The sequence below is a fragment of the Lissotriton helveticus genome, chromosome 5_1 (assembly GCF_964261635.1).
Source record: "Lissotriton helveticus chromosome 5_1, aLisHel1.1, whole genome shotgun sequence".
Taxonomy (NCBI): domain Eukaryota; kingdom Metazoa; phylum Chordata; class Amphibia; order Caudata; family Salamandridae; genus Lissotriton; species Lissotriton helveticus.
Genome location: NC_136065.1, coordinates 1,269,585,862 through 1,269,598,241, shown reverse-complemented (window position 1 = coordinate 1,269,598,241; position 12,380 = coordinate 1,269,585,862). Strand labels below are relative to the sequence as shown.

The window sequence follows — 12,380 nt, the reverse complement described above, 5'->3', positions numbered from 1 at the left end:
CATCTAACCCATGAGAACAGCCCCACAGGAGAAACACAAATACACTGGCAGAAATGGCCCACATAAAACCTCTCTTCACAGCTAGGAACAGGTTTCAGTCTTCTTCCTAATGAACACAAGTTTCCCTTTATTGCTCAAGAGTGGCAGAACACTGCCTTCATGCAATACTGGAAAAGGAGTGTAATTTGATCTTGTGCTGTATATTTTTCAAAATTGCTCTACAAAGGTCATGTTGCCATGCAACATAAAATCAGTGAAGGTGAAAATAATGAAAATAAAGATACATCCCAATAAAGTAAGCACGAGACTCTGAGAAAGAGGTGGGTACCGATTAATACCTGCTTTTAATGTTTGTTAGATAAATCACATCATGTGGCTATTACCTGGAAATTACCTCACACACCAGTGTTCCAGGATACAAAACCGTTTCCATTGGCGCAGAGGTTGGTGATATTTGTTCTGCTTGTCACTTTGTTCTCAGTTTGTGACACAGCATATGTTATTGGTCATCTGTAGCTTACATAGGTAAACTGAGGAAGTGAATACGCATGCTTGTGTGTGCATGCCAGATTCCACTGGTCCTACTATTTGTATGGTGTTTCCCAATAGGCATTGTGTACACATGTGCATTGATGATATTCATGCCACAAACATACCACATTTTTCAATCTCAAAGCATCTTTTGCTCACTGTGTGTATGTTCATTTGAAGTTGAGCGAATCAGATCCTCACTTGAACTCCCTCATTTTGTACGCAGACTTGTTAGGCTGGACGGATGCTGGTGTAGATGGAGCAGGACATGTTGAACGCCTTAGTCCTTCTGATTCATCATAGTACAACACCTGGCGATGAGGGTTGCACGAGTGAACAAAGCCTGTATTGATGTCTTACCCCAACATCCCACTGCCATGGTCATGTCTCTTGTGGCCGAACAATGTCAGTTTGACTTATAACAAACTTTTGCCTTCTCATGGACTTCTCATGATGCAGTCACATATGTGTTTTGGACTGTACCAAGCGTTTGCTCTTGTTCTCCGTGACCTCTGCCTAACACCCCTCTTTTCCAGCTGCAAGTCAAGTCATACTGTTGAATGTTATGGGAGGTAGTGAACAGTCATGCCGGATAGCTGAGGTGTACGCTATGGTGTATGCGTTCATGACAGGGGGAAAACTCCTCAGTGGTTCCCAAATTATTTGGCAAGTCCTGGTGTTCAACCTCCCAGTTTTCAGCATTCATGTCATGCATGTGGTTGCCCTCAACAATGCACTCGCCTGATATTGGTGCATATGTACATTTTCTGGACTGAAATTGTATTTTTATGGCGGTGGATTTACCACCATAAAATCGGTTAATCAGTGTTTTTACCGTACATTACCATGTTAAATCAGGGGGTGAAATAGGGAAGCAGGTTCTCATGCAGAAGTAAGACGTCGTAAAGGAGGGGTCCTGCCCACCAGTGACCCTTTAAGTAAAAATTTTGCCCTCCATACGCACCAGGACATCACATTGGTAAAGTGGCCATATACAAGATTTCATCAACTTCTAAATGCTGTCAAACCACAAGCACAGGGATACCTATGCATATGCATAAAGAACTAAGGGGAATGGTGAAAGCACAAAGAAGTCCCCAAGACAAAAATGATGAACAAATGCATTTTCCATGCACACAGATTTGCCTATTGACTGTGATCCTGCTAGCTGAGGACAGTGGCAGCATGGCTTTTGGAGATGATTCCTATGGTCCACTGTGACTAGAAAGGTATTTAAATCCTCTTAACAGTGTGCTATAGGTGGCACAACAGCAAAGATATGAGTTTGCTTCTTTCAGACTGTGCTGTAAACATCATGAGATCTCCCTGATACGAGTTCTTGAGGAGTGCTTTGTCTTCACTATTAACTTTATTTTTTTCTTTAAGTTTCACCTCTTTTTTTCAATACTCTTTTTGGATTCTACTTGTGTTGGGGAATTTTTAGCCTTCTTCCTACAACCTGGGTCCATGGAATGCATTTCTTTTAGAGCTGTACAGGGTTCTCTTCTAGTTTTACCCCTAACTTGGGATTCCCCCTAACTTTTGGATCTAGAGCGGTCGGCTAGACCATTGATACGGAGTATATCAGTTGTCCTTCCATCACTTAGACACTTTCATGACTTAGGTCGCACTCACTCATTCTGCACTGCCTCCATGCAAATGAGGGTACTCCAACCTTTTTTTCCATCTACAGTACTTTTCTATATATCTCTCCTCCAAATTCTTTCCATGCTATCCTCAGGGATGTGCCTCTGATGGAACAAGGAGTTTTCCAATTTGGGATTTTGCACATCGTGATGTGCTCTTTTGATGTTTATTGAGATTTCCTTTCAAACTGAATCTTCTCATGCATTTATTACACTGGTAAGGTCTCTCTCCTGTGTGACTTCTTTGGTGTTGAATAAAATGCTGCTTCCGCAAGAAGCTCTTTTCACACACCGTGCAGTGATATGGTCTTTCTTCTATCTGCGTTTTCTGAGGTCTAGAATGTTCTGTATCTGCATTGAAAAAGGTCTCGAATTCGGTCCATGCATATGGTCTGAAACTCGCCTGTGTGTTTGGTTGACATTTGAGCTTTGCATTCCACAGACTGTTCTCGAAATCACCAGAGTCATCAGACCTCACTAGGCTGTTAGTGTCTTGCTGGAAATTGCCATGATCTGGGAGAATGCAAGCACTGTCGCTTTGAGCAGATTTTTCTCTACCCAACTCTGGATTACTTCCAGTCCACAACTGACTTTCAGCATTTGTTCTTTGTTCCGTGCTCTCATCAACCTTCCCTTTTGCTTTCCCATGCACCTCTTTGCAAGCGGTCTTTTTCTCAGAGCCTGGTCCAGAGTGAGCAGCTTTTCTTTTCCTGCTTTCTCCAACTGTTGGGTTACAAAAACAGGGCATTAGGGTTGTACAAATGAAAGAGATGAACAAGCAGTACTGGAAATAACACTGTGGCACTCACTACAAGGTGGGCTCATCCACAGCTTGCCTGACAATTGTGTAGATATGCCAGAATCATAGCAAGTGGTCAAACCTCGGGGTATGAAAAACATTGTGGTGGAGCAACAGGAAGAGGGTGACTGCATCCTAGAACAAGTTCATCTTAAGGTGAGATTTATAGAGCAAAGCACAATGAATAACAACTATTGGCCTCTTCCTGCTGAAAAAAATTGTAGTTGGAAAGAGGAGATAGCATTAGCTTATAAAAGAACCAGGAATGTTATAAGAACATGACACAAAGTTAAATGGTCATTGTTAAGTCTCGGTGTGTTCATGTAGGTATTTCCAGCACCTGGCTGCCTGGGCTCAGAAGTGCCCACTTCCGACATTGTTATACCAAATGAGAGGACCCATCTAGTGAATGGCACAGTTAAGCATACTCAGCATCTCAAAATGATTTCACACACATACCTGAGCCAGTGCTGGCATTTCACGATCTTGACATTTCAAATGACATAACTCACAAGAACTGGAAACAGGACAGTTTGTAGGATGAAAGACAAAATAAGCAAGCTCAGTATAATCAATCTAGGATGAGACTACGGTAATTACCTCTTGTACCCTGTGCAAAAAGCTCAACAACAAAACATGATTTTCAAAACTTTCAGTTGATATAAACATGTTGCACTTGAGGGCCACAGGCCAGGTTGAACTCTAATCAGAGATGGTAAGAAATTACCCTTTGGAACTGGTACTGGAGAATTCCCTAATGACTCGACCAGATCACAGATGGCAAGATGATACTAGGGGTCAGATCAGCAGCATCACTGTTTTAGTGTTTTGCATCCAGTTTTTGTACGCAATACCCTTACATTTTGCCATGTTCGTTCAAGTTTTGCCATAACACCAGTCAGATATGGTTGGGGTAATTATACAACTGTATGTCAGAAAACACATAATAAAAAGACACACAATGTTTTCTGTTTATTCCTATTCATAACCAAACCAGAATTGTGCCCCAAGAATCAGTGATACATTGAGAATAATGTGCATGCTTCAAATGTCCACTCAGCAGCAGAAGATAGGGCGAACGGCAATAAAGTTCTGTGCTGACAACTGCCCGTTTACAGGCTGCATCTTTCCTTCTCAAAATGTCTATTTCCTGGCTACTTCTGAAAGCCAAGCTATCCTGGCTTAGGAGGACTGAAAGCCCCAAACCGGTCCTAGGATGCTTGTTTCCACTCTAGCGAAGACCTGGCCTGGCAGTTTGGGCTGGACTGTTCCCATTGGGCGCAGGGTCAAGATTGATTTGCATATGGCTGGGTCCAAACTGAAATGGCATGGTGAGCAATAAAATGATGGATTTAGGCCCAACATCTCTGTATTGGGGTGAATGAATGACATTGTTCTGCATTCTGTCCATCATTTGTTCCTTTTGCATACTTCTGAAAAGCGTTAGGACTATCTGCCAAAAGAAACTGGTTGGCTTACCAATAGGAAGATGGAATGCATATACAACCAAAACCCAGTGGCAGCCAGGAAGCACAATGTATTCTGGAGATGGGAGGGCTTCTTGCCGAGGAGATCTTTATCCCCATAAATAGCGTGGGACACATCTTGAATCTCCATCGCTACCTTTTACATTTACCTGGTTTTGGTAAAGCTGTGCTGTGACTGAATCCACTGGAATGAGTTTAATTATCAATGGACTGGAATCCAGAAAAACAGGAATCTAGGGACATTTACACCAGCTCCTTGGGGAAGCAGCATAGTCCCAAGGAGAAGAGGCAGTTTCCATGTAGAAGTACCACTATGTAGCACAGAGGGCTGCCATAAATTGTAATCCTTTGCCTCTGTGATGTCAGCACCACAGAGCAACAGGTCTTCTACAATAGCTATAGAGCTTGCATGTCACCTTCCAGCTACTAAATAAGCACTGAGATACATAAATGGTAAATAAACAATAAGTACAGATGTTTTTGATAAAGGTGGCCTTTGAACTAAGTTAGCACACCTCTAGTTTTAGTCTTGGCCAGCACCACAGTGTCTCTGGCAAGAGCCCCAGGGATATGCCTGAAAACAGTGCATTTGGGGGTAATCGCACAATGTTCTACATTGTGCACAGACATGTCTTCAATTTTGGCAATTCTTTCTTTTGAGAACACGCCTGTGGCCCGTGGTTTAAGGTTTGCCTAAAGAAAAAGTTTACCTGTGGTAAAGATCTTTACAGTGAATACACTTCTATCTCAGGATTCCTCAACTGTAGAAGAATCCCAGGACTCAGACAGGATCCGGAAATTTCAAAGCTTCGAGATCGCCAGTAGAGTGTTCTGGACACGGTAGGCGTCAGAAGAGACAACAGATGATGCCACAGAGACCATATAGCGCCCGCCTAGTACACCAATGCCAGCTGCCCTCCATTTTTTCCAAGCCTTCAAGGCGAGAGGGCAAAATGACATCAGTAAAACTTGTTGCAGTACCTAAAGAATGCAAAATGAGATCTTAATAATGTTGTCTGTAAATCATCCATCAAACGGAGAGGCGGGTGGGTCAGTGAGGAATCTGCAGGTAGATGGAGTATCCACCATAAAGATCATTACAGCAGGTACATAATTTATTCTTCTGAGGATACTACTAACTGCAAATTCCTCACCTCTAGAACAGATTCCACTCAATACGCTACCTAGGAGGAGGGTTCATGGATGATTATACTAGGAAGCCATGCAGAACTGACCAATGGAAGTGATCATCTCTTCTCACTTCTCAGTCCTGACAATAGTGCTTTGAAAATGTGTGTAGAGGCCCAATAAGCTGCCTTACAAATATCTGCAATTGGAAGGCCCAGCGCAAGAGCAGAAGTGGTAGATTGTGCTCTGGTGGAATGAGCATAGATCGCCTCAGACAGCTTTTTCTTGGTTAAGGCGAAGCAACATTTAATGCAGAGGATGATCCATCTCTTTCTGAATCACCTTTACCTTTTTGACACCACAGTAGCCAATTAATAGCTGATCAACCAGCCTGTGTTCCTTGGTGCGGTTCAGGTAGTAGTTGCCTGCTCACCTAGAATCTAACCAATGCAACTGCTCCTCCTCCTTTGTGGGATGAGGAGGAAGGTAAAGGTTAGAAGAGTGATGAACTGAGCAAGATGGAAGGGAGTTATTACCTCGGGAAGGAAAGCAGCCCTGGTTTACAACACAACTTATCTGGAAAGAAGGTAGTGAAAGGAGGACAAGAGCAAAGGTCTTGTAACTCACTGACCTGTCCTAGCAGACGTTATTGCGACAAAGTTAACTTACAAAGGGTACAACTGTGAAGGGACTCAAACGGACTCCCCATCAAAAATGTAAGGACCAAAGTCTGATTGAGGAATCACAAAGTGGAGTGGGAGGGAAAACGGTTGTTCACTCCCATGAGGAAAGACATGACAACCGTGGACTTAAACAGGGATGGCTGATCCAGTAGAAAGAGGCAGCTAAATAACCCTTCACAGTGCCATCGGCACATCACATCTGAGCCAAGGAAAGTGCAAATTACAGCATGTGGGATAATATGGCCTGCTAGGGATCCTCACCATTCTCCACATGCCATGCAACAACGTTGTCCCATCTGCCAGAATAGATCGACTGAAATTGTGTGGCGACGTGCAGATAAGAGAACATCTATAACCTCAGGTGGCAGCTTAAAGGAGCTCCGTTGTCTCTACTCAATTTCCAAGCATATAGGTGTAGGTCTCGGAGATTGGGGTGCAGAACCATTTCCCCAGACTGGGAAATAAGATACAGCCTCAATGGCAAGGATAGCGGAGGACACATGCAGAAGCGCAGGAGGTCAGCATGCCACACCCTTCTCACCCAATCCAGAACTATGAGAATGACTTGGGACCAGTCTCTGCAAATCTCCCTCAGAACCAGAGGAATCAAGGGTATGGGGGAGCCATATTGCAATTGAAAGTTCCATTTAAGTTCCACTTCAACTGAGACAAGTCCCATAAGGTTCCCCTCAACAGACACTGGAGGGAGCAGAACTGTGGATATTGAGCACTTTCTGAGGAAGCAAACAAGCCCACATGAGAAGTTTCCCACTGGTCAAAGACTGGACTATCCCTGGCAGAAGACACCAGTTGTGATCAGTAGGATGTCCCCAGCTCAGGCTGTCGGCTCTGGCATTCAGAGACCCCTTTATGTGATTGCAATGAGCCACATCTCTTGGTGGTGTGCCTAAGACCACAGTTTCCATGATTCCAGACAAAGGAGGCTTGACCCTACTCTGCTTGCTTGTTGACATATCACATGGCCGTCGTGCTGTCTGTCAAGATTTGGACAGACCGATCTATGATAGAGGAGAGGAAGGCTTTTGGCACCAGCTGAATCACCTGCAATTCTAGCAAGTGGATGTGAAACACCTGTTCCTATGGAGAGTAGTGGCCCCTGATCTTCAGATGAGCAACTCACTCCAAGGTGGAGGCATTCGTCAATGCTGAAGCATCTTCTGGTGGAGGAGTAAAGGCCATCCCTGTCGTCCGGTTTGCTTTGTTCCTTCATCAAGCCACTTCCGCATCAGCGCTGGAGGAGATTACAATGTAGTCCGCCACATCTGCCCTGTATTGTAACAACTGCCTGTGGGGGCACCACTGCAGGGTCATCATGTGCCAACGTGTGTGCATGACTAGGAGAATGCAGGAAGCCAAAAACATGGGAATCGCAGGTCTCTCAGGACTTGAATTCTCATGCCTGGTTGGAGGAACGGAATAATTTCCAGGATGTCTTGGACTCTCAGTGAAGTTGAGAAGGAACGTAAGAGGTTGGTGTCCAGAACTGACCCTGTGAACAGGATTCTTTAGGAGGGCGACAGATGAGATTTAGGCTTGTTGATCGAAAGGCCCTGGTCGAACAGCAGAGATGCTGTCAACTGCAGATGGCGTAACACCAACTCTGGCATACTGGCTTTGAGGAGCCAGTCGTCCAGGTAAGGAAAGATGAGGATGTCCTACCATCTGAGATGGGCTGTCACCACTGAAATCACCTATGTGAAGACACCACTGAAATCACCTATGTGAAGACTCGAAGTGTGAATGTGAAACCAAGGGCTAGTATCTCATATTGGTATGGTACAGAACCCACTATAAACCTCAAATACTTCAGATGAGACTGCAATGTAGAGATGGTGAAGTACACATCCTGCAAGTTCAGGGACAACATCCAGTTTCCAACCTCCAAAGCCAGTAGAACTTGTGCTGATGTCACCATCTTGAACTTCTCCCTTTTTATGAAGAAGTTCAGGCTCCTGAGAACCAGGATAGGGCAGAGACCACAGTCCATCTTGGGCACGAGGAAGTAACGAACGTAACAACCTTGGCCCTTTTCCTTCTCTGGCTCTAACTACACCGCCCCTTCGATAAGGAAAACTGCCACCTCCTGTTGCAGAATGGCCAGGTGGTTAGGAGGAGAGGAGGAGGGGAGTATAGATGCTGGAGTAGAAGGTGGAATCTCTAGGTAGGGGAGGGAGTAACTTTTTTCTACAATTTTGTGAGACCGACTGGTTCGAAGTGATGGCATTCCAGGCCTGCAGAAAACAGAACACCCTTACTCTCTCAGGCTTAGCGTGGGGTTGAGGAAGTTAACGAGTTCTGCTTTCCCTGGGATGCTAAGGAGAAAGAGGAGGAGGAGGGTTGCAATGTAGATCCTCAGCCTATGATTTAACATGGCCTCTGTATTGCATGACAAGTGGGTTCTGTTGCTGTTGCAGGAGTGCTGGTCGGTACTGGCAGGAATGAAAGGATGACCCTTTTCTAAGCCTCAAAAAATTGTGAAAGCCTCAGTAAACCCTAGCAGAAGAAGGCTGCTGGCCTAGGGAACTGGAGGTGGCCCTGCAGGTCTTAAACCTCTAAAGTGCAAAGTCGATTTTGTTCCCAAAAATTCAAACAACGCTGAATGGAAGATAAATTAGATTAACCTGGACCTCGAAGGAGCAATTTGATGTCCAGAGCTAAGCATGTCATTGCAAACTGAGCTGGTGCAGCCCATTGCTCAGGCTAACACATCCGCTGTAACCATCCCAGATTTTATGAGGTGGCGCAAAGCATTCTGGCCATCAGCTATCACTTCCTTGAAGTGAACTTTTATGTCAGGATTCACATGGGAAAGAATCATTTGCGCCATGTCCTAAAACTCATGATTATAGTGAGCGAGCAGGCTATTAGCATTAAGTTATTCCATGGCCATGCTTCCTGATGAAAAGAACTTCTTTCTCCAAGCCTTCATCAGTTTGGTTTTGATTCTTTGTCAGACCGGACTGCTGGAAAGGTACCACCAAAGGGTACCTCTGAACAGGAAGCTTGTATAATCAGGCTTTCTGGGGAAGAATGGGAATACAAAAAAGCCAGATTCCCAGGTGTGGAACAATATCGGCGGGTCACTACGAGATTCACTGCCAGCGATTAGGAAGGTTGCTTTCAAGTTGCTAGCACCAGATCCAACAGGGCATCATTGAAAGGGAGAAGAGGCTCAGCTGACGCCACAGAAGGAAGAAGAACCTCAGTAAGGATATGTCTTTTAATGGTAAGCAGCTTCAGGTCTAACACCTCAGCATCTTTGAGCATCACTTTGTGAAGGGGGACAACCTCTGGCATAGGTGGTCCAGTCATGGCGAGTTCAGGCGAGGTGCCCAACCCGCTTGCAGAGGATAGTCTTTGGAAATCCAGAGAGTCTTGGATGGGTTTGTCATCAGAATTACGCTCCACTGGTTCTGAGTCAGCCCTGAAAATCTCATGGAGGCAAGCTCTATATGCCTCCTCTTCCAGAATCCAATGGGCCTCTCGGCGAGAGTGAGCTTGACTTGCAGCTTGACGTCATGTTGCAGGAGGAGGTGGTGGTGGAGGTAGAGTTGGAGGCTGCGCTTTCTGCACAGTCCAAAGTGCTAGTTACAGTGCTATGAAGCAAACTGTGGGGTTGAAGAAGTATGGTGTCAGCATCAGTTCCAGAGGAACATCTCCAAAGGGCAGAGCCAACCTGACATCTCTTGTGACGCTAACTCTTCAGCATCTGCCTACACTTCCTGGCTTAATTCTACCTTTTATAAACTAACTTCACCTACTGCGTCCCATAAATACAGATGGGAGCCTTCTGCCCCCTGGCTCTCTGAAGAGCTGAGACTAAAAAAACAAGCCTTCAGTAGGCAAGAAAGATGTTGGTGCAAGTATTATGATGCCAAAGATAAACAGTTCTACAAATTGGCGTTAGCCAAATATAAAACCCTTCTTATTAAAGAAAAAAGTCTCTACTATACTCAAATGATAGAGAACGCATCCAATTCCAACAAGGAATTGTTTCAGGTGGTCACGAAGCTTACTTCGGTCCCGAAAAATAACTCGACCATATATAGTCAACAATTTTGTGACACTCTGGCTTTTACTTTCAAAGACAATATCGACCAAATCTTTAATATATTCGACAGCTCAAAATCCAAGGTTAGCTGAGTCATCAGGAAGCTCCTGGCTATCCCAGCTTTTGGAATTTACATCCACCTCTCCCGATCAATTAGCTCCTACTAGGAGCTAAATCAGGTTCACCAAATGACCCATGCCCTATCAGGATCTTCAAACTTGCTGAAGAACCTTTCTTCCACTTCTAATCAAATGTTCTTGGAAGGGGTATTTCCCACTATGCGGAAACAAGCCTGTATTCTCCCCCTAACAAAATAGCCCTATCTTGATATTAATGATCCCACCAACTATCGCCCCATCTCTAGGCTTCCCATTCCAGGGAAAAATCGCCGAAAAGATTATTAATTCAGAGCGGTCTAAAATTCATCCTTTACAACCATCAGTTAGACTCCAGTTACTTCGGGTTTAGAGCAGATCACAGCATGAAACTGCCTTAATAAAAACTACAGAAGAAATAAGAAGCTCACTGGATAATGGGGGATCAGGGCCCCTCATTTTGTTGGATCTATCTGCGGTGTTCGACACAGTGGACCAAGAGCTTCTGGTCCACCGCTTGAATGCCATAGGAGTCAAAGACAAGGCCCTTTCATTACTTCCATCCTTCATTTCAGAGAGGGCTCAAATATTGACGCTCACTACCATTCACACTACCTTGCGAGGTTCCTCAGGGCTCTTCATTGAACCCAACCCTGTTCAATATACATGTTTCAGAACTAGCAACTCTGATCAAAAGCTTCAACCTGAATACTACCTCCTATGCTGATGACACTCATCTTGCAGTATCAACAGTTGATAAAGACTCCTCAGATCCATCAAGACTCCATGGTTGCATGGGTGCAATCAGCCTATGGATGAGTAAGCATTGTTTAAAACTCAACTCAGGTAAAACTGAGGTAATACTATTCGGGACTTCTTCCCTGCATGGTGGCCGTATAGCCTAGGTCCATCACCTGTACCCGTGATGAAAGGTAAAAACTTGGACTTTATTATTGATGATAAGATCAAATTTGGAGCACAAGTATCTAAAGTGGTCTCGTCCTCTTTCCACACCATTAGGATGATAAGGAAAATCACCTGTTTCATTCCCAGCAATACCAGGAAAATTGTGGTCTCAGCATTAGTCCTCTCAAAATTGGACTACCGCAATAGATTCTATATGAATCTACAGGAAAAACTGATTAGACCGCTTTAAATCGGTCCAAAAGTCAGCAGTCAGAAGGATTTTGAATCTTCTAAAATTTCTTTCAATCTCTTCAGGTATTCGAAAACTGCACTGGCCTCTGACCACAAGCAAATTAAATTCAAGGCCCTCTGTGCGGCTCCCAAAGCCCTGCATCAGGTAGGATCTGACTTTTTATGGGAAAATCTTAAGTGGTACACTCCAAATCGACATCTGAGTTTGGCCACTTCCAGATTGATTGCCACTAATAAATTCAAGAAAGTAAACTGGGGAGGTAGGAGCTTTGTCAATAGCACTGCCAGGTTCTGGAACTCTCTCCCTTCACATCTTAGAGCCATCTCCCCACTGCTCGCCTCCAGGAAGGAGCTTAAAACATGGCTGTGTAACAACTAACAGATCCCTTCTCAGCATGTTCAGGCTCATAACATAACATAACATTGAGAGTGGGATCTGCTGCGGCTCCACTGGACCCTGCGGGACGCCAGATGGCATCAACATTTTAGCAAATGTGGCTACCTGGAGTTGAAAAATGCTGCAGAATCCACACCATGCACTGGTAAGTCAAGAAGCACTAGGGCTGCTGCTAGTGCTGTAACAGTTGATGGTGTTGGAACAGGAGGTCGGTCTGGAGCCGGTTCCACTACGGAAGCAGGAGTGCACGGAGGATTCTCTATAGGGATAAGAACGAGCTAAAGCTTCGATGTAGAGGGTCATGGAGATGATGGAGATCGATGAGGAGACCACTAGAGCGCTTATTGTCCTTCTTATGCTTTCTTCGCTTTTTACCTGACAATG

At 44.6% G+C, this 12,380-nt stretch overlaps 1 protein-coding gene across 1 annotated transcript in view; it reads right to left on the bottom strand.

The window, feature by feature from the left end:
• Positions 1 to 321: 321 nt before the first annotated feature.
• LOC144755289 (uncharacterized) overlaps positions 322 to 12,380 on the bottom strand; it is a 118,852-nt gene continuing 106,793 nt past the window's right edge. Inside the window, exon 8 of the mRNA XM_078644069.1 lies at positions 322 to 2,900. Coding sequence (XP_078500195.1) covers positions 2,269 to 2,900 — 632 coding nt within the window. The 3' untranslated portion in view covers positions 322 to 2,268. The remainder of the gene's footprint in view (positions 2,901 to 12,380) is intronic.